Below are 22,648 nucleotides of genomic sequence, written 5' to 3' on the forward strand. Positions count from 1 at the left end.
ACGAGAGATGTGATAAAGAGGTAATCTATTTAGTCATCGAAAAATACTATCAAGAAACGGCGTTTTCCTATTACCCGAATCACCTTATCTGGCGCTCACACCGCACAAATAGTTGGGTGATATTTTAGACGGACTTTAATGTTATGGTGAGATAGATAATCCATTGATCCTTAGTAGCAAATTCCTTATCATGACAACTCGTTTATAAAGTGGTTCGATTAAAAAAAGATGCGGACAAAATAACGATTAATTAAAATACAGTAGGTATATAAAATAAATAGAGAATAAATAGAGTGTAGTTGTTTTACAAAAAAATGAAATAAATTGGAGCACGGATCACCGAAGAAGGAGGTTGTTTACTATCAGACTATGATGTAATGGAGGTGGGGAGTTAGAAAAGTCGAATCACTAGATGTATATCTGGGAATAAACACCCATTGCTTGGGAAGAAACTCAATGTAATATAATACTCATTTGTTTTGCAAAAACATTATAACATCTTAATTATTTCTCCACATTTCTAAAGCCCAAAAAAAAAAACAATCGTCCTCTTGGTTCTCCAAATCCCAATATGCTTAAATACCGGTGTTATCCAAGAAAAAGTAGTTCCCCGATGATTTTTGTTCTTTATCCATTTGGGAATCTAACTTGTTAATTCTTGGTCTGAAAGAGTTTGGATCCCTTCTGAAAGTGACATTCAAATTCTTCAAAAATCTGTTACAACCAGTTAACAAAGATTCAGGGGCTCTTGCATGAGCATTCTTGGAAGGGATACCTTCAAAGACAATGACCTTGTCAGCAAGATAAGTAGCCATAATGAAATCGTGCTCGACAATAAACGCAGTTTTCTTATTATGCAAGATGAATCTTCTGATAACTTTGGAACAAATAATACGTTGTTCGGAATCTAAGTAAGCAGATGGCTCATCAATCAAGTATATGTCTGCTGGGATACCTAATGCCAAGACGATGGCAACTCTTTGTAATTCACCACCGGACAAATGTTGGACTTCTTGATCAATAATATCGTCAATTCTTAAAGGCTTAACGACATCAGTCTGAAATTGTGGATTTAGAAATTGACCTCTAATTTTTTTGAAAAACAATTGTCTAACGGTACCTGGGAACTTTGGTGCAATTTTTTGTGGTTTCATGGAGACATTCAGCTTAGGAATATCTTGTCCTTCATCTGGCTTCAAAGCACCAGCTAGCAATTTGATCAAAGTGGTCTTACCGGTACCGTTTTCACCCATCATAACAAGGATTTCAGAATCGGAGAATTCACCTTCTTCTACATTCAATACGAAATCACCTTGGGTTTTTCTCAAACTTGGATAAGTGAAGGCACGACTAGCAGAGTCATTTTGTAAGTCTTCGGTGGCATCGGCTATTCTAAATTGTAAAGCTTCAGTTCTGAATCTTAGATTTTCAGCGGGAATATGACCATCCAAGAATATGTTGATACCTTCTCTGACAGAAGCTGGTAATGTAACAACACCGTAAACAGATGGAACACCATATATAATACAAACGAAATCAGAAAGATAATCCAAAACTGACAAATCGTGCTCAACACAAATAACGTATTTGGTTGGGGCCAACAGAGACCTGATAATTTGGGCAGCATTCAAACGTTGTTTAACATCCAAATAAGATGAAGGTTCATCGAACATATAAACATCAGCCTCTTGAACACATGACATACCAATGGCAAATCTTTGCAATTCACCACCTGATAACTTTTCGATATCTCTCTTTAAAACATGCTCCAATTGTAAAATTTTGATGTAACGTTTTACATCTTCGGGAGTCTTTTCCATTCTCAGTTTCAAAAGCTCACCAACTTTTTGAACTGGGCCCTTAATAGCACGGGGAATGTTATCAACGTATTGAGGTTTAATGATAGCCTTGATATCATCTTCCAGCATCTTGGTGAAATAGTTTTGTAATTCAGAACCACGGAAGTATCTGATAATTTCCTGCCATTCAGGAGGATCATCAAAACGACCTAAATTAGGTTTTTGTTTACCAGCTAAGATTTTCAAGGCGGTAGATTTACCGATACCGTTGGTACCGACCAAACCAAGGACTTGACCCGGTCTTGGAGTTGGCAATCTGTGCAACTTGAAACTATTGGCAGAGTAACGGTGAGTGACATGGGCTTCTAAATTAGTTGGCAAATTAATAATTTGAATAGCATCAAATGGACATTTCTTAACACAAATACCACAACCGATACACAAGATTTCGGAGATGAATGCAATCTTTGAAGTTGGAGTGACTTCGATACATAATTTACCAGTTTTCACAACAGGACATGAACGTTTACACTCTTGACGACACTTCTTTGGTTTACATTTATCAGCGCTAACAATAGCGATACGACTGTTTTTATCACTCATTATGGTCTGTCGTATTTTTTTAAGAACTTTTGCAGAAGGCTAAGTGGAATTCACGCTGGAATAAAACACAATGAAGATCTAAGAATACGGAGATAATAAAGGTTAATGGCCAGCTTTACGTACTTTTTTTTTTCACTTTCACTTTACTAGCCAGCGATGCGATTGAGAAAAAAAAAAATAGAAAAATTTTTCAGTTGAAAACTACCCGGCTACATGTTCAGGTTGAAGCGCATTGAGTAACAGCAAGATGTAGGTTTTCCCCACCCATTGTAATCGGTTATAAATAAGTAACTCAAGCAGCATATATACTATGTTCAGTATCTACTATACATGAACGGCAGAAAGCTTATTGCCGGAATATTCCTTATCCTCCGCGGTGTTTTAAACGATGTGCTTTTCCACTTACGCTCTTTTATATTGTACTGAATCTTGATCATTATCAACGACGAAACTGGTACCTCGGCGGCTAATTTGATTCTGTTTTAGTTGATATTGCCATAACTGAAACGAAAATATCTTGTATGATATTAAGCATTGGAAAATTCGTTCTTTCGACTTTAATTTACAGTGGGCTATGGTTTTCTATTTAGACATTTCTTCCGACATGGGTGAAATGTGACAAGGAAATATTTCTATGGAAATATTGAGAAAAAAATGAAATAGAAAAATGGGAAATCAACCTTTATTCATCGGCATTCGGACAACGTTATGGAAAGAACTCTAAGCTCTAGCTAAATATTTTCCTTACCCATACACACACCGCACCCCCACTATACATATAAAATCTCTACATAGCAGTTTCTCACTTTTGGTAAGGCACTCTTCTACAGAACGAAGTTTGGTTGGACCAAGATATTTAAGTGCCTCGTTTGTATAGTGTCAGGAAAAAAAGGCGAATTTAAATCAAATAGAAAAAAGCTTTTTTGACGTCGGGGAAAGCATATACAACATTGGTACTTGTTCAGAAACCGTCGTTGATATAAATCAGGAGTATTGTGTTTGACAAAAGAAATTTATAAATCGATAGATGGGAAAGACAAAAATAGCGATTAATAACAACACCCTTTTTTTCAAAGAAACTTTTCCCATAGTTTGTCAAGCTTTTGATGCGTAATTTGAGCAAAGACCGTTGCAAATCTTTCAAGTAGCTAGAAGTATTATTAATAAATATTATTTGAAACCCCCAAGAAATAACTTTCCCTACAAAGACGTAATAATCTGCTTTTCCTTTCCTTTTTCCATATGTTAGCAAGTATATAAGGCGTCTAACATGACCTTGTTTTCCTTTATGTCAAATGAAAGATTATTCAATAGTTATATCCATCTATATTGTTACCCGAAATTACGATGTTTTTAAAACAAAGGATAAGCGATTTAGATGAAGGATGGCGCGCCACCACGAACCAGAACATCTCTCTATAAACGATATACTTCACATTTTCCTGCTCTTTTTCAAATTAGCAAGTTAGTTCAGATCAAATTATAACATATTTAGAAATGGCATCATTACCTAAGAGAATTATTAAGGTATGTTTAGACAAGGGCAGCGAATGATATACAATATCAGGCGTGATCTTTTCGTCTCAGGCGTCCTATCGTACACCGTTTTATTCTTGATAAAGGCTGAAATTAATATACTAACTCGAAAACATCCAAATAAGAAGGCCTTTTTTGTCCAGTTTGTAGCGACGTTCTGCCTTCCCTTTATGTATATCCGCAACAGTTACATATGAGGGGATCTAACAGAACAGGCTACTTGGTCAGTAAACGCAAGGTACTTCTTAACTTTCTTTTAGGAGACTGAGAAATTAGTAAGTGATCCAGTACCTGGTATCACAGCAGAACCACATGATGACAACTTACGCTACTTCCAGGTAACAATCGAAGGCCCAGAACAGTCGCCATATGAAGACGGTGTTTTCGAATTGGAATTGTACCTACCTGACGACTATCCAATGGAAGCACCAAAAGTACGTTTTTTAACTAAGATATATCATCCCAATATTGATAGATTGGGCCGCATATGTCTTGATGTGCTTAAAACTAACTGGTCCCCCGCTTTACAGATTAGAACTGTGCTACTCTCCATTCAAGCTCTGTTGGCTAGCCCCAATCCTAATGATCCGTTAGCTAATGACGTTGCTGAAGATTGGATTAAGAATGAGGAAGGTGCCAAAGCCAAAGCTCGCGAATGGACTAAGTTGTATGCCAAGAAGAAACCATAGTGACCCTTTCTGTATAAGTTTTTCTCAACTGAGTATATAAATATATATCATTCCTATGCTGCTGCACAAAAAAATCACGATAAATGTATAAATCACAAATGTCATCTAAAGGGGCACATTCCTTAAAAATGTAGCATCGCTAAAATTATTGTCTCTACGTTTAGTTTTACGCCAGATTTCAACTAAACGCGTTTTAGTTTCCTTTTTTCTGCCCTTTTCGTATTTTTTTTTTTTTTCGCACCAAATTTTTCAACCGTTCCATGGAAGCCGGGATCGATCGTCCTACACCGTGATGTAAGCACTAGTCCGCTCGAGGGTCCACGTTTAATTCCGGATCATAAAGTTGACAATGTATTTCTTGTTATTATCGCTTTTGTTGATCTTACCTTATTTTGAGTAGAAACAGACAATCATAGACAAACCTGATTCGTCGCTTATTCGGTGGTTTACCTCTAGTGTTTTTTTTACTTTCGCTGCTTCTTTCTGCTGTAACAGAGTCCCAAGTGAAACAGATTAATCAAAAAAGAGTGGATTAAACGCAAGAGCGTTTGGGAGTTTGAAAAACCGTTAGTTTCTGTTTCTATTTGCGTTTACATCCTTCGTACTTTGTTCTTTTCTTCTCAATCCTTTTTAATAAACAAAGTTTCAAAAAGAACCATAGCATAAACTCAACACATATATGACGGATCCCTCCAAACCCACTTCTCCCTTCGTGGATGATACTGAACATGGGCCAGGGTCAGCATCTAATGGTTTGTCGTCCATGTCGCCATTTGACGATAGTTTTCAATTTGAAAATCCTAGTAGTGCGCATGGAAATATTGAAGTAGCAAAAACCGGCGGTTCTGTTTTAAAACGGCAATCTAAGCCAATGAAAGATATTAGCACACCCGATCTCTCAAAAGTTACTTTTGATGGAATCGATGATTATAGTAACGATAATGATATTGATGACGATGATGAATTCAATGGTAAAAAAGCCGAGATACATGAGCACGAAAATGAGGTTGATGACGAACTTCATTCGTTTCAGGCAACACCGATGCCCAATACTGGAGGTTTTGAGGATGTTGAGTTGGATAACAATGAAGTTAGCAACGATTCGCAGGCAGATCACAAATTGAAAAGGGTACGTTTTGGTACAAGAAGAAATAAGTCGGGTAGGATAGATATGAGTAGGTCAAAAACTTTGAAATGGGCCAAAAAGAACTTCCATAATGCCATTGACGAATTCAGTACTAAAGAAGATAGTCTTGAAAATTCAGCCTTGCAAAATAGGTCTGATGAATTGAGAACAGTTTACTATAACTTACCTTTGCCAGAGGAAAAGCTCGACGAAGATGGTTTACCATCGGTAGTTTACCCGCGTAATAAAATTAGAACCACGAAATATACCCCATTAACATTTTTTCCCAAGAACATTCTTTTCCAATTTCACAATTTCGCCAATATTTATTTTTTAATACTGTTGATCCTAGGTGCTTTTCAGATATTTGGTGTTACAAATCCAGGTTTTGCATCTGTTCCCCTAATTGTTATTGTCATTATCACTGCTATTAAGGATGGTATCGAAGATTCTAGAAGAACTGTATTGGACTTAGAGGTTAATAATACAAGAACACATATCTTAGCCGGCGTAAAGAATGAAAACGTTGCTGTTGATAACGTTTCCTTATGGAGGCGTTTCAAGAAAGCAAATACTAGGGCGTTGATAAAGATTTTTGAGTATTTTTCAGAAAACCTGACTGCTGCTGGCAGAGAGAAGAAACTACAGAAAAAAAGGGAAGAACTACGTAGGAAGAGGAACTCGAGGAGTTCTGGGCCGCGTGGATCTTTGGATTCCATTGGTAGTTATAGAATGTCTGCTGACTTTGGCCGTCCCTCTTTGGATTACGAAAATTTAAATCAAACAATTTCGCAGGCTAACAATAGATATAACGATGGAGAAAATTTAATTGATAGAACGTTGCAACCAAACCCTGAATGGAGATTTGCCAAAGATTACTGGAAAAATGTTAAAGTTGGAGATATTGTTCGTGTTCACAATAACGATGAAATTCCTGCTGATTTGATCTTATTATCGACATCGGATGTCGATGGCGCCTGTTATGTAGAAACCAAAAATTTGGATGGTGAAACAAATTTAAAGGTCCGTCAATCATTGAAATGTACCAAGATTATTAAGAGTTCGAGGGATGTTGCTAGAACGAAGTTTTGGGTGGAAAGCGAGGGCCCGCATGCCAACTTATACTCTTATCAAGGTAATTTCAAATGGCAGGATACTGAAAATGGGAACATCAGAAATGAACCTGTCAATATTAATAATTTACTATTGAGAGGTTGTACTTTGAGAAATACTAAGTGGGCTATGGGTATGGTTATCTTTACTGGTGACGATACCAAGATTATGATAAACGCTGGTGTCACTCCAACCAAAAAATCCAGAATCTCAAGAGAATTGAATTTTTCTGTGATTTTAAATTTTGTACTTTTGTTTGTCCTATGTTTAGCTGCTGGTATTGTTAACGGTGTTTATTATAAACAGAAACCTCGATCGAGAGATTTTTTTGAATTTGGTACCGTTGCAGGCTCTGCCTCTACAAATGGTTTTGTTTCTTTCTGGGTTGCAGTTATTCTTTACCAGTCATTGGTTCCGATCTCCTTATACATCTCCGTGGAAATTATTAAGACAGCACAAGCTATCTTCATTTATACCGATGTCCTGTTGTATAATGCTAAGTTAGACTATCCATGCACACCAAAATCGTGGAACATCTCCGATGATTTAGGCCAAATTGAATATATTTTCTCAGATAAAACAGGCACGTTGACGCAAAATGTTATGGAATTCAAAAAATGTACAATTAACGGTGTGTCTTATGGGCGTGCCTATACGGAGGCGCTAGCAGGCCTCAGGAAAAGACAGGGTATTGATGTCGAATCGGAAGGCCGTCGCGAAAAGGAAGAGATAGCAAAAGATAGGGAAACAATGATTGACGAGTTAAGATCAATGAGTGATAATACGCAATTTTGCCCGGATGACTTAACTTTTGTATCTAAGGAAATTGTGGGAGATTTAAAAGGATCCAGCGGTGATCATCAACAAAAGTGTTGTGAACACTTTTTACTGGCGCTGGCGTTATGCCATTCTGTCCTTGTGGAGCCAAATAAGGACGATCCTAAGAAATTGGACATCAAGGCACAATCACCTGATGAATCTGCCTTGGTTTCCACTGCCAGACAATTAGGATACAGTTTCATTGGTAATTCAAAAAATGGACTGATAGTAGAGATTCAAGGTGTTCAAAAGGAGTTTCAAGTTTTGAACGTACTTGAATTCAATTCGTCGAGAAAAAGAATGAGCTGTATTATCAAGATCCCAGGTCCTACACCGAACGATGAACCTAAAGCATTGTTGATATGTAAAGGTGCGGATTCTGTTATTTATTCAAGACTAGATCGCACTCAAAACGACGCTACTTTATTGGAAAAGACGGCCCTTCATTTGGAAGAATACGCCACAGAAGGTTTAAGAACATTATGTTTGGCACAAAGAGAACTCATATGGTCTGACTATGAACGTTGGGTCAAAACTTATGATGTGGCCGCTGCGTCCGTGACTAATAGAGAAGAAGAGCTCGATAAAGTTACCGACGTTATTGAACGTGAGCTTATATTACTTGGTGGCACAGCCATTGAAGATCGTTTACAAGATGGTGTTCCTGATTCAATTGCACTTCTAGCTGAGGCTGGTATTAAATTATGGGTCCTAACAGGTGATAAGGTGGAAACTGCCATTAATATTGGTTTTTCCTGTAATGTTTTGAACAATGATATGGAACTATTAGTGGTGAAAACTGCCGGGGAAGATGTAGAAGAATTTGGTAGTGACCCCGTTCAAGTGGTTAATAGTTTGGTGACAAAATACTTGAGGGAGAAATTTGGCATGAGTGGATCCGATGAGGAGCTAAAAGAGGCCAAAAGGGAACACGGTGTGCCACAGGGAAATTTCGCTGTCATTATTGATGGGGACGCGTTAAAAGTAGCTTTGAGTGGTGAAGAAATGAGGCGCAAGTTTTTGCTGCTGTGCAAAAATTGTAAAGCTGTCTTGTGTTGTAGAGTTTCTCCAGCACAAAAGGCTGCAGTGGTCAAACTGGTTAAGAAGACCCTAGACGTTATGACCTTGGCCATTGGTGATGGTTCCAACGATGTAGCCATGATTCAATCGGCAGACGTTGGTGTCGGTATTGCGGGTGAAGAAGGTAGACAGGCTGTTATGTGTTCTGACTATGCCATTGGGCAGTTCAGATATGTTACAAGGCTAGTGTTGGTGCACGGCAAATGGTGTTATAAGAGGCTGGCAGAGATGATCCCGCAGTTTTTTTACAAGAACGTTATTTTTACGTTAGCCCTGTTCTGGTATGGTATTTACAATAATTATGATGGGTCGTACTTGTTTGAGTATACGTTTCTGACATTTTACAATCTTGCATTCACATCCGTACCTGTCATTTTACTAGCCGTACTAGACCAGGATGTTTCCGATACTGTCTCGATGTTGGTGCCACAGTTGTACCGTGTGGGCATCCTAAGGGAAGAATGGAATCAAACCAAATTTCTTTGGTACATGCTGGATGGTATATACCAATCCGTGATATGCTTCTTTTTCCCCTATTTGATGTACCATAAGAACATGGTTGTAACCGATAATGGCCTCGGGCTAGATCACCGCTACTTCGTCGGTGTCTTCGTCACTGCAATTGCAGTCAACTCATGTAACTTTTATGTCTTCATGGAGCAGTATAGATGGGACTGGTTCTGCGGGCTATTCATAGCCCTGTCACTGGCCGTGTTTTATGGCTGGACGGGGATATGGACAAGCTCATCATCAAGTAACGAGTTCTACAAAGGTGCAGCACGTGTGTTCGCACAACCCGCCTATTGGGCAGTACTTTTCGTTGGCGTGCTGTTCTGCCTATTGCCAAGATTTACCATTGATTGTATTAGAAAAATCTTCTATCCGAAGGATATAGAGATTGTCAGACAAATGTGGTTGCGCGGTGACTTCGACCTCTACCCACCAGGCTATGACCCCACTGACCCTAGTAGGCTCAGAATAAACGACATACGACCACTTACAGATTTCAAAGAGCCCATCTCACTGGACACTCATTTTGACGGCGTCAGTCACTCACAAGAGACCATAGTCACAGAGGAAATACCAATGAGTATACTCAATGGTCAGCAGGGCTCGCGCAAGGGATTCCGAGTCTCTACCACACTGGAACGCCGTGACCAGCTCAACCCCGTTACAACCAAGATGGACTTGCCTAGAAGATCCATGGCTAGCGCCCGCGGAAATAAACTTAGAACGTCGCTGGATCGCACAAGAGAAGAGATGCTTGCCAACCACCAACTGGACACAAGATACTCCGTGGAAAGAGCACGCGCTTCGCTCGACCTGCCGGGTATCAACCATGCAGAAACACTGCTTAGCCAGCACAGCCGAGACCGTTAATGATAACATTTTTTGTTCCTTTGTACTATGTATACCAATGTCATATGATATAGATTTCATTTAGGATGGGACGATGTGGATCACCCGGCACGTCTCTACCCCGCAGCGCGGGGTAGAGAGCAAACGCCGCACGAGTCTTGAGTTGGAAGGGGCTGGGTTCTCCCTTCTTGCGCCGGGGCGGGCCCCGGCGCCAAGAGTCAGAGAGCGAAGCCGGAGAAGTAAAAAGAAAAAATTTTTGAGGGGAAAGGGCGTCGGCAAGGGCAAGGGCAAGGGGAAGGGGTGGCGTTTTGTGCTTCAAGGAATTATATTTCATCGTTCTCGCACTATAGCGGCATTGTGGTACGTAAGTACTTTTCAGAGGAAGATTGGAAAATGGTTACTACTGCTACTATTACCGCTGTCTATCCTCTTTTCTTACAGGTCCCTTGAATTTGCATTTGCGTTTACATCCGATCCTGTTTTTCACCTGAAAGAGAAAGGAAAGGTAAAAATAGCAAACCGGAAAAGAAAACGGTCTTTTCTTTATTTGAGAGTCTTCAACACTACTTACTGAAAAGAAGTTTTCAACGTTTATCGTTTGTGTTGAGGTAGAAGTACAAAAAACGCGTGTGTGTGTGTATTTGAAATTATTATTCTTCTACGCATATCGGGAAAAGTTAACGGAAAAAACAAGAAGAAAACGTCCCCCCCTCCTCCCGCCATACAGAAGGCAAAAGAAGTTGGTGTGATACAAAGAAAATAACCAAGCTATAATACATTTAGTCTTTGTCCTTTTTTTGTTTCGCTAAGTTTTTTGCTTACAGGAACTTCTGTCCACCACGTATATTCATCGTTTTCCCTTTTCCATCCTTCATTGACTTCAACTTTTCAATTTTTTCTAATTTTCAATTTTTTCACTTTTGTTTCTTTGTTGGGCGTTTAAAAAGTATTTGCTTCTACAAAGTGAACATTGCTGTAATTTTATTTTTAATTTGAAGAATAGCTACAGAAAACAAAATACAATGGAAATCAAGCCGGTTGAGGTTATTGATGGTGTTCCCATTTTTAAGCCGTCCATGATGGAATTTGCAAATTTTCAGTATTTCATCGATAAAATTACTAAATTTGGGTTCGAGAATGGTATTGTCAAAGTCATTCCTCCCAAGGAATGGCTGGAGCTTTTGGAAGACTCATCTGTTGTGGAAAATTTGAAGACTATAAGTCTCAACTCCCCTATTCGCCAACAGGTCAAGCGATGGGAAAAACAAGAAAACGGTATTTTTACTATCGAAAATGATTATGACAATAAATCGTATAATTTAATACAGTGGAAGAACTTGGCTACGAAGCCAGATTCTCGAATAAGCCAAAATGATTTTAACGATGAAACTTTAAAGGAAAATTGCCGCGTAGATAGTCAACAAGATTGTTATGATTTGGCAAAATTAAAGGCTTTGGAAAGTGATTTTTGGAAAACAACTGGTTTTTCGAAACCACTTTATGCGGTAGATGAAAACTCTTCGATTTTCCCCTATGATTTGACTTTATGGAATTTTAATAATTTACCGGATTCCATAAACTCAAGTAATAGGCATTTACTTGCTGGCCAGGCTAAATCCATTTTCCCATGGCATTTGGACGAACAGAATAAGTGTTCTGTAAACTACTTGCATTTCGGTGGCCCCAAACAATGGTATTCCATACCGTGCACAAATACTGATCAATTTTTAGAAATTTTATCAAAGGAACTATCAGGTAATAAGGAAAATTGTCCTGCTTTCATCAAACACCAAAACATCATAAGTTCTCCTGATTTCTTGAAAAATAAAAATATAAAATTTAATAGAGTGGTACAGTTCCAGCACGAATTCATCATTACCTTCCCCTACAGTTTATATTCCGGATTCAATTATGGTTATAATTTTGGCGAATCTATTGAGTTTATATTAGAGCAGCAAACTGTCGTTAGAAAGCAACCTTTAAAATGCGGCTGTGGTAACAAGAAGGAAGAGGAAAAAGCTGGGGCCTTTTCAAATTTATCCTATGATTCTAATGAATCGGAACAACGAGGATCCATTACTGATAATGATAATGATTTGTTTCAAAAAGTTCGAAGTTTTGATGAATTACTAAATCATTCCTCTCAAGAATTGCAAAATCTAGAAGATAATAAAAACCCCTTATTTTCCAACATTAACATGAACAGGCCGCAAAGTAGTTCACTTCGGTCTACTACACCCAATGGCGTAAATCAATTTCTTAACATGAATCAAACTACCATTAGCAGAATTTCCTCCCCGTTGTTGTCAAGGATGATGGACCTATCAAATATCGTGGAGCCCACTTTGGATGATCCGACTTCCAAATTTAAAAGAAAAGTTTTAACTCCGCAATTGCCGCAGATGAATATTCCAGCCAATTCTAGTAATTTTGGTACTCCCTCTTTAACTAATACGAATTCCCTACTATCTAATATAACGACCACCTCAACCAACCCATCGACAACTACAAATGGCAATCAAAACCATAATAATGTTAACACGAATGGCGTTACCACAGCTACAGCTACCTCTCTCAATAACATTAACAGTAGCAATAATAGTACCAATAATAGTAGTAATAATAACGTTTCCACCGTGCCTTCCTCGATGATGCATTCGTCCACTTTAAACGGGACTTCAGGTCTAGGTGGTGATAACGATGACAACATGTTGGCTTTAAGTTTGGCCACATTAGCTAATAGCGCTACTGCATCGCCAAGATTGACGTTACCACCGTTGTCTTCACCGATGAATCCGAATGGCCACGCCTCATTCAATGGCAATATGATGAACAATAGCAACAACAATGGGAATAGTAGCAATGGTAACAACACATATTCTAATAGTGCGGCTACTGCAGCCGCTACCACTACATCAGCTCCTCATAATCTATCCATAGTTTCTCCTAACCCAACATACAGTCCGAATCCCTTATCCCTTTATTTGACAAACTCCAAAAATCCATTAAATTCAGGCCTTGCCCCATTATCACCTTCAACTTCTAACATCCCATTTCTCAAGAGAAATAATGTGGTTACATTAAACATTTCAAGAGAAGCTTCAAAGAGCCCTATATCTTCTTTCGTCAACGACTATAGATCCCCATTGGGTGTAAGTAATCCACTCATGTATTCTTCCACAATCAACGATTATTCAAACGGTACTGGAATTCGCCAAAATAGTAATAATATTAATCCCTTAGATGCAGGTCCATCTTTTTCTCCTCTTCACAAAAAACCCAAAATACTCAATGGTAATGATAATAGCAATCTCAGCAATAATAATTTCGATTACAGTTTCACCGGTAACAAGCAAGAATCTAATCCAGCAATCTTGAACAATAATACTAATAGTAATGATAATTATCGTACGTCTTCAATGAACAATAATGGTAACAATTATCATGCACATTCTTCTAAGTTTGGTGAAAATGAGGTCATTATGTCAGATCATGGTAAGATATACATTTGTCGAGAATGTAATAGACAGTTCTCTTCTGGTCACCATCTAACGAGACATAAAAAGTCAGTTCATTCCGGTGAGAAACCTCATTCTTGCCCAAGGTGCGGTAAAAGATTCAAGAGAAGAGACCATGTTCTGCAACATTTAAATAAAAAAATTCCATGCACTCAAGAAATCGAAAATGCTAAATTAGCTGAATCATAGGACGGGTAAATGATATACATAATGGGTTCAAGAAAAAAATCTTTCGAATATTTTCCTGTAATAGTATTTTTTTCTTTTTTAAATTTGGTTTTTTATAATATATTTATTCTCCATGTTTTAATTATTCTCTATTGAAATTTTTTTTTTTATAACTTAGTTATTCATTTTTCATATATCCTTACTATATTGCGTTCTGATTCCATTTTTAGCGGCCAAAACCTAAAAAATTCAAAAAGTTCAGATCTTATTTACTTAGTAAACCGAATTACTTAAGAATGTAAATCATCAATCATACTAAATAAACTTTTTAAAACATTTCTCTTTATATTCCAATCATAGTTCAAGACGCCTTCACCAGAACCTAATTTTGTATTCTGCAGTCCATCTCCGTACACAATCCGAACGAAATCACTTTGTAAGCCATCAGGCAAAGTAACTACTTCACCATCCAAATTATTCGCAGCCAAATCACGTTCTTTGACTAGTCTGGAGGTATGTTCTAAATTATCAGCGGCAATCTGTGCGTTGTCAATAATATCCTTTGAAATGCCACACATTGACGCAACATGCATACCAAATGAACCCTCGCTTTGTCCTTCAAGCATCTTATACAAAAATGTAACGTTCCTAGTCGCTTCATCTACTAAAATGCTCATTTTGAGTGGCCTTACTTGAGGATGGTGCTTGAAATTTGATGCCAATGTTCCATAATGTGTCGCAAAAAAGCCTAAGCTTTGAATGTGTGTCGCAACGTGATGTAGCACACTTTCTGCAATAGCAAAACCATCGCTTGATGAACCTCCTCTTCCCAACTCGTCAACAACTAATAATGATCTATTAGTAGCCATATCTAATATTTTTTTTGTTTCTGCTAACTCCACAAAAAAAGTAGATTTTCCTTGCATAATGTTATCATTAGCGCCTAAACGGGTCATGATTCTATCGATTGGTGTCAAAACAGCAGATTCACAAGGAACATAACATCCCATTTGAGCCATAATTACGGCGATACATGCCATCCTCAATACAGTGGATTTACCAGCTGCGTTAGCACCTGTTAACAATCCCAGCCTAGGTTGTTCTTTACCTAATTCAATGTCATTAGGAATGAAATCCTTTGCTGTAGTAGCGCCGAGGTTAAAGCATGGATGTCTTAATGATTTAAATTTCAAAAAACCATTTAATTGAGCATTTGTTTTCGAGTCGACCTCATCTACAATGGTTGGTCTACAAGAAGGAGCACCTAAAGATTCGGATGTCCTTGTAATAGCCAACAGACAGTCTATATTAGAGATGGCCTGTATAGTGGGCATCCAAATTGTATTATAATGCGCATCAAATTTTTGACACAACCTATTTTTTAGATCTTCTTCTAGCGTCTTGTGTATTTCCTTAGCCTCCGCCATCGATCTTGCTAGAACTCTTACTTCATCAGAGTAGTATCTCTTGTATGTTTTGTTCGCAGCCATTTGAACCCAATTCGATGGGACATTTTTGGTTGCAGAGAGAGGAATTTCGATAGTATAGATTTCCTTTCCGGAATCTTTATATTGGATATTGGAACATTTGAATTGCTTCCTATAATTCATCAGAATTTCCATCAATTCGTCTTCTAACTCCTGTATTTTATCCATCGATTTATCAAATTCAATATCAAACCCCCTTTGGGGCACAATGATATTTTCATTAATTGCTTTTTGTCTTTCGAAAGCATTGGTCCAGTTTTGAACACCTTCCACAAGTTCCTTAGGGAAAGATGATATGTATTTCGAAACATCTCCCTTTAAGTCATTATTCTGCAAAGTTTTTTGCAACTGAACAATCGTTTCAAATGCGGTAATTACCTTTTCAAAATCTTTAACTTTGATTGTTCTGCTATGGATGCGGGCCAACATTCTCTCCAAATCAGGTAATTTTGAAAATGTCATCTCAAGCTCTTCTCTTAAAGCAATATCTTGTAACAAGGAGTCGACGCTATCAAGCCTGTTTTCAATATCATTCTTACGTAATAATGGATGCATTAACCACTTTTTCATCATTCTTTTACCCATTGGAGTAATGGCCCTGTTAAATAATTTGAACAGAGTTCCCTTATCAGAACCATCAAACGAATTGGAAAATATTTCCAAGTTCTGTAAAGTGATCCCATCTAAAACCATGGAGTGTTGCGATTTTACAAAATCATACTCTTTGATATTTTTCATCGAAATCAGATTTTCATCCAATTTCAACCATTTTAAATAATACAATAATCCACCAAATGCACTAAAACCGACTTTTTTCCCCATATCGTAATAAGATTTCAAGACCTCTGGCCAGTCTTCTTCCGTGGAAAAATATTCAGACGATATGATTTCAGAATAGGTTTTATCAAAGTCATAAAATTCTTCACCAGCTTTAACCTCATTGAAGATTGCATTGGGAGCTGAATTGAACTTTACAATTTTATTAGCTAATGTGCTTAAGTTATTCCTCTCCATAACGACTTCCATAGGTCTCACTTGCGACATTAATGTGTCTAGTTTGGTGCACTCGCTGTCATCCTCAAACTCTAACATTTGAAGCTCACCAGTTGCAGTATCAATGAACGCTGCACCGAATATTTTCGTATTCAACTTTTGAACCATAGTTGATGAATCTAACTGGGCTTGATTGTAGTAGTTACCAGGTTCTTCTCTAATGGCAAGACAAAAGGTAGCCAGATCCGAATGTAACATATCACCATCAGTTAATGTACCTGATGTTAATATACACTGAAGTTCTCTTTTAACAATACCTTTAGAACCTTCCCTCATTTCTTTAGCCAACATTGATTCTCTTTGATCCACCTTTGCAACTTTATAACCCATTTGAATAAATTGAGCGGCCCAATACTCAAACGACATTTCTGGAATTCCAGCCAGTTGCATATTAGCGCGTCCTCCACCTGCAATCTTCAAGTCAAATAAGGCATTAGCCAATAATGCATCCTTTTCATATAATTCAAAGAACTTACCCTTTTTAAAGAAAACAATGCAATCCCACATTTTGGACTTAATCTCCCAATATTGTTTTTCAAACGGAGTAAACTTGTTCCATGCAGAAGACGGGATATACAATGTTCTTGGATCGTACTCTGGATCACTCTTGGAACGGCGCTGGGCATCTCGTTCATCCACTAACCATTGATATCGTTCTTCATTTTGTTTATTGAATTTGCTAGACTTCGAAGTCGCCGATGGTTGGCCGTGGGAGGGTGTGTATGATCTACTTGGGACCTGGATTGGCCTGTTTTTTTTCTTTGAGTTATTACGGGATGTATTTCTTGTAAAAGGCGATAAAGAATGCGGTGTGCTTGTGGATTTTCTCTTTGAAGTCGTTTCCGCCAAAGAAAGCAAATCGTCATCGTCATCGCAACTACCTTCTGCCAATTCTTCTTTAACATCCTCTTTATCCTCCGCGACATCATCATCTTCATCCTCTTCATTCTTACCCGGTAAATATTCATCTTCATCGCTTTCGCTATCAATTACCTTACCTTTCTTCCGTTTAGCAATGAATGTAGTATTTGGGTCCTCCTCATCACTTTCGGCGTAATTAACTCTCCTTTTGTGGCTTCTTCGAGGTTGCGAAGAAGAAGATAAATCCTCGTCTGCAGCAGCACTTTTGGTTACTGTGGTGTTACTATTTAACATAGTATCAGATTGGGGCTCTTCAGAATGTATAGTATCACTATTTACAGTTGCCAATGTTTCTTCAGCCATTGTCAAGTCATTATCTTCGTCTACATCTACAAAGAGCTTGCCCACCTTTTCTCCTTCTGGATTCTTCGTTATTTTATTAGCATCTGCCTTTTGTGAAGTTGCTGAAGTAGGTTTACGGTCCTTCTTTGTGGGTGTACCAGAAGGTACCTGTTTAGAGAAAAAAGAGAGTAAACTCGATTGCTTCATTCTCTTTTGAGACGATGTGGAACCATTTTTGAAGTGTGTAGTCTTAGAAGCTTTAGGGGTAGCTGGGGCCATTTTGAAATGCAATCTAGCTTTATCAAATTTTGCCAGTAACTCTAATTAAGGATAGTAATCTATTAACAGGGGAGGGTTGAAAGAAAACTCGTAAAAGTTTCAACTGATGTAATTCTAAATATTTTCTCTGCATGACGATGACCTTTCAAGAACTTATAAAAAATGAGACGCGTATTAGTTTCTGCTCACGCGTTCTTTTTCCTCCGGGCAATAGTATGTCAAATAACAAAAGTTAATCAGAGGGAGGAGGCCATTCATGTGTCACACATAAAAATACTTTACGTACCATCACTTGACAATATAGAGACTTTTCTGTTTCAAATTACACAAAGTATGTTTATTTATTCAAGATTGAAGAGTATGCTGTAAAAAATCGGGATCTTCCTCCAAGGATTCCTTGATAATGTCTAAACCGCCTTGAAACTCCCCATTAATGTAAAGTTGAGGAAAAGTTGGCCATTCAGAAAACTTTTTTAAGTTCTGTCTAACAGATTCGTCCCTTAATATATCGAAAAAGCCAAATCTTACTTGATGTTCCCTCAAAATACCCACTAATTGTCTTGAGAAACCACATTTAGGCTCAGAGGGGCTCCCCTTCATAAATAGCATTACCGGTGCAGCATTAACCAACTTAGTCAATCTAGCATTTATTTGCTCCTCGGTTTCTTCTTCCTCTTCTTCATCGTCATCTTCTTCGTCATTATGACTTCCTTCATTTACGTTTGCATTTTCCACGGTACCAGTTTGTGATGGTCCGGAATTTATTGAATTCTTGCAGTCTTCCAATAAAGTCACAAATTCCTTTGGGTCTGCACCAGATAACTCTTTTAAGATTGTTCCTTTATGAATTATGATAAAATATGGAACAGCTGAGATTTCAAACAGTTCTGAAATTTCAGAGTTTTCATCCGCATCAATAGATAAAAAGGAGACGTTCTCATTAGAAGGCTCATTACTAATAGCCTCAAAAACTTCCCTCAATGCTTTGCATGGTTCTGCCCAACTAGTATGGAAATAAAGTACAATTAACTTGTCGCCGGCCGCAGTGGTCGTTAAGTGGGTAAATTGATCTTGATCGTTGATTTCAATGACAGGCATTTGCTGTAAAGATTTTTGCTGCTATGTACAGTCTTGCTTGGTAGTGTTTGTAAAAAAGAGGTGAATGAGTAAAAGAAAGTATGTATGAAACTTGAAAAGAGCACACTTAGTCATTGAGATATTCCATTGACCTCTTAGTTTGGCAAGCTCATGACCCGGCATACTTTGCTGGAAAAAAAAAATTTCGTACAGAAAAAGAGCCACAGTTAAAAAAGGTCCTACCCGGATTCGAACCGGGGTTGTCCGGATCAAAACCGAAAGTGATAACCACTACACTATAGGACCGTAACAACTGTGTCTTCAGTTGTGTCACAATGGTCTAAGAATACCAGGAGTCTTGAGGGCCCAATTATGATTAAGAATAACGTGTTGTCACAACTCATTTTGACAAATGTGCCAGTATTAAGATAAATTTTGGGATTTTATTGTTCATGAGGGCTTATTACTAGGTCTATGATAATTTGGTGAATAATTAGATAATTGTTAGGATTCCATTGTTACTAAAGGCTATAATATTAGGTATACAGAATATACTAGAAGTTCTCCTCAAGGATATAGGAATCCACAAAAAGGGAATCGATAGTTCTTCATAGTGTTATTAATTTATCTTCTCTCTTTTTATATGTTGTCATTCATTATCCTATTACATTATCAATCCTTGCATTTCAGCTTCCATTAGATTGGATGACTGTTTCTCAATCTTTATGCCATCCTCTTGCACCGCATGTTATAATATAATACTAAATAGATGATATTAAAATTTCATTCCAACACATTCCAAAACATTCCAACCGTCTACATGAGAAATAGGTGAATATTGATTTTAGAATAGTGACTTATTATTATTCATAACTAATCAATTAGTGATCATATGAAGTAACCAGACGCAATAGGTCATTGATGTTTGGGCTGAAGAATGATATGTGACTACGTGGTGATGTGGGTGCAGTAAAGTTAAAGGTCTATTTACTTGAATGATCAACTCGACATTTACATATAATAATATGAGTCGTAACATTGAAACTATAGTAAGTGCTTCATCACTATTATATTGATCATAGTTAATATGACCGATCGGCGTGTGTTCTATATACCTCTCTTATATAGTATAAGAAGATCCATACTTATCCTTCATTAATACTATTGTTAACCTCTAATTATCAACACTCTCTTATATAAGCATAAGAAGATCCAAATCTAATCTTCATTAATACTATCCCCTTTTACCTCTAAATATCAACGTAAACAATAAACTAAGCACTGTTCATATATTTTGTGCAAATCAAATCTATCTATTGGAATGCACGAAAATTAGCCGCCCAAGCTTTATCCGTTGTTAATGACATTATTCCCTAGCCGGTGCCGTAGAAAATGCACGTTGGAGCGTGACGCGAAGATTCGGGGGCGAATCGCATAGATCGCTCTTTCTCCTCTTTCTCAATCCTGCCTTATCTTTATTTATAACACGAACTCATAATCGCAGGCTCTGTTTATATATATTGATGACTTGTATATCTCTTGCTTCCGCTTCTTCCTCGTTTCTGTTTAATATTTTCTTTTGAAAGTAGCGCGATCAATTGCATTCTTTTCCACATTACCTTCAAATTTAAGAATTCAACTTTGAATCGAACCGTATGTTTTACTTTTCAATAACTTGCTTTATTAATAGCTCCCTCCAGGATCATTTTCATTTTCTCTGATTTGAATTAGTTACCTACGCGAATGTTACTCTCCCAAAAATAATATTTATTTCAACTTAATTGGCCTTGAAAGTGAAATGTTATAGGTTCTCTTCCTTTGTTTCCTACTTTTTTCTTTATATACATCTTATATTGATTTAAGCACAGTTTGCTTTCTTCTAATACAAGAACTGGAACACTAAAGATCTACTCATGTGATGTTGCATCTGAACCGGTTAATATTATCTCTGGTCAAAAAAATGAGGTAACGGTTATTTTGTTTACGACTAATCGGGAAATCAAGCGTGTGATATGCATACATCCGGAGATAAGACCGGCAAGGAATGATATAGCGATAACTGTTAAAATTGAGCCTTTTTTGTTTAGGAATAATGGATAAATCGGTACTCTACTCGAAGTGATGTATTAATACGTCACCCGGTTCACTTTTAAAAACATACGGGAAATAGGAGGAAAAATTCGGTCGAAAGGGGTAAATCTTATAATAAGGCCTTCAGTGACTATGTAAATATTCATTACCAAAGGTTACGAAATCTTTTTTGAGCTATCCTAAACATTTGTTCTTTTATCATTTCATTACTAACTTCTTTTTTCGAAAAAAAAAATTGCATCTCCCGGGTTTTTAATCATTATTTTTTAGATTGATTAAGGGGGAAAAGCAAAGAAACGAAAAACTTGAACAGAAGGTTAACAATACTCTAACAATTTCAGAACGAAATTAAAGAATAAATTATCAAATCAACAAAAAGTACCCGTTACAATAAAAAAAATGTCTCAAACTCGTGAAGATTCTGTTTACCTAGCCAAATTGGCTGAACAAGCCGAACGTTATGAGGAAATGGTCGAAAACATGAAGGCCGTTGCTTCTTCAGGTCAAGAATTGTCTGTTGAAGAGCGGAATCTATTATCGGTTGCTTACAAGAATGTCATTGGTGCTCGTCGTGCTTCCTGGAGAATAGTTTCTTCAATCGAACAGAAAGAAGAATCAAAGGAAAAATCTGAGCACCAAGTCGAATTAATTCGTTCTTACCGTTCTAAAATTGAAACTGAATTGACTAAAATTTCTGATGACATTTTGTCCGTGTTAGATTCTCATTTAATCCCTTCTGCTACTACTGGTGAGTCTAAAGTATTTTATTATAAGATGAAGGGTGACTACCACCGTTATTTGGCTGAATTTTCCAGCGGTGATGCAAGAGAAAAGGCAACCAACGCCTCTTTGGAAGCTTATAAAACCGCTTCCGAGATTGCCACTACCGAATTGCCTCCAACTCACCCAATTCGTTTGGGTCTAGCTTTGAATTTCTCCGTCTTCTATTACGAAATTCAAAACTCTCCTGATAAGGCCTGCCATTTGGCCAAACAAGCCTTTGACGATGCTATTGCTGAACTAGATACTTTGTCCGAAGAATCATACAAGGATAGCACTTTGATCATGCAATTATTAAGGGACAACTTGACCTTATGGACCTCTGACATTTCTGAATCTGGCCAAGAAGATCAACAACAGCAGCAGCAGCAGCAGCAGCAACAACAACAACAACAACAAGCCCCAGCTGAACAAACTCAAGGTGAACCAACCAAATAAGAGCGCTGAGAATTACAACGAGAAATGAAGATTTACCACTCCAGTTTTCTTGCTAATGAAAATGAATGCAATTCGATTTTGATACTTTTTTTAGAGGAAGAGATAATATCTTCGTCTTTTTCAAATTCACAAAATTTTCAATTTTACAAATCACAAAATATACAAAACCTCTAAAAAAATAGTTTCTTAATATATAACATAAAATAGTTTTTTCTGTTACTATTACTATTATCACTGTTGTCTGTGTCTATTCTTATATTTATTCCACAAATCTATATCTTGGCTATCGTATTGCCTTCTGAGTTGAGCCAATTTGCGAGAACAATTGAGAGAGATACTCATATGTTTCGAAAAAAGCTCTTTTCGCTATATACGTACTACTTCCTTCTGCTTTCCCTTGAATCCTGACGTGATTATCCTTTTTTGAAAG

General features: G+C 37.5%; 6 protein-coding genes and 1 non-coding gene across 7 annotated transcripts; 3 read left to right on the top strand and 4 right to left on the bottom strand.

Annotated features, from left to right (window-relative positions):
• Positions 1 to 575: 575 nt before the first annotated feature.
• Positions 576 to 2,402, bottom strand: RLI1 (Fe-S cluster-binding ribosome biosynthesis protein; the record flags this gene model as incomplete). The annotated part of the gene is made up of 1 exon (XM_033909450.1): positions 576 to 2,402. One exon carries the CDS (start codon positions 2,400 to 2,402, stop codon positions 576 to 578), a length of 1,827 nt encoding a protein of 608 aa, XP_033765341.1.
• Positions 2,403 to 5,306: 2,904 nt separating this feature from the next.
• DNF2 (aminophospholipid-translocating P4-type ATPase DNF2) lies at positions 5,307 to 10,145 on the top strand (the record flags this gene model as incomplete). Its single annotated transcript, XM_033909451.1, has 1 exon — positions 5,307 to 10,145. The coding sequence occupies one exon, from the start codon at positions 5,307 to 5,309 to the stop codon at positions 10,143 to 10,145; it is 4,839 nt and encodes a 1,612-aa protein (XP_033765342.1).
• A 1,001-nt stretch (positions 10,146 to 11,146) lies between these two features.
• Positions 11,147 to 13,831, top strand: GIS1 (histone demethylase GIS1; the record flags this gene model as incomplete). The annotated part of the gene is made up of 1 exon (XM_033909452.1): positions 11,147 to 13,831. The coding sequence occupies one exon, from the start codon at positions 11,147 to 11,149 to the stop codon at positions 13,829 to 13,831; it is 2,685 nt and encodes an 894-aa protein (XP_033765343.1).
• A 269-nt stretch (positions 13,832 to 14,100) lies between these two features.
• MSH6 (mismatch repair ATPase MSH6) lies at positions 14,101 to 17,832 on the bottom strand (the record flags this gene model as incomplete). The annotated part of the gene is made up of 1 exon (XM_033909453.1): positions 14,101 to 17,832. The coding sequence occupies one exon, from the start codon at positions 17,830 to 17,832 to the stop codon at positions 14,101 to 14,103; it is 3,732 nt and encodes a 1,243-aa protein (XP_033765344.1).
• A 345-nt stretch (positions 17,833 to 18,177) lies between these two features.
• Positions 18,178 to 18,930, bottom strand: GRX3 (monothiol glutaredoxin GRX3; the record flags this gene model as incomplete). Its single annotated transcript, XM_033909454.1, has 1 exon — positions 18,178 to 18,930. One exon carries the CDS (start codon positions 18,928 to 18,930, stop codon positions 18,178 to 18,180), a length of 753 nt encoding a protein of 250 aa, XP_033765345.1.
• A 213-nt stretch (positions 18,931 to 19,143) lies between these two features.
• On the bottom strand, positions 19,144 to 19,215 carry SPAR_Dtrna12Q. Its single transcript has one exon. It is a non-coding gene; the product is annotated as a tRNA-Gln (tRNA).
• Positions 19,216 to 21,399: 2,184 nt separating this feature from the next.
• Positions 21,400 to 22,218, top strand: BMH2 (14-3-3 family protein BMH2; the record flags this gene model as incomplete). Its single annotated transcript, XM_033909455.1, has 1 exon — positions 21,400 to 22,218. One exon carries the CDS (start codon positions 21,400 to 21,402, stop codon positions 22,216 to 22,218), a length of 819 nt encoding a protein of 272 aa, XP_033765346.1.
• Positions 22,219 to 22,648: the final 430 nt, after the last annotated feature.

Source organism: Saccharomyces paradoxus, chromosome IV (assembly GCF_002079055.1).
Source record: "Saccharomyces paradoxus chromosome IV, complete sequence".
Lineage (NCBI taxonomy): Eukaryota > Fungi > Ascomycota > Saccharomycetes > Saccharomycetales > Saccharomycetaceae > Saccharomyces > Saccharomyces paradoxus.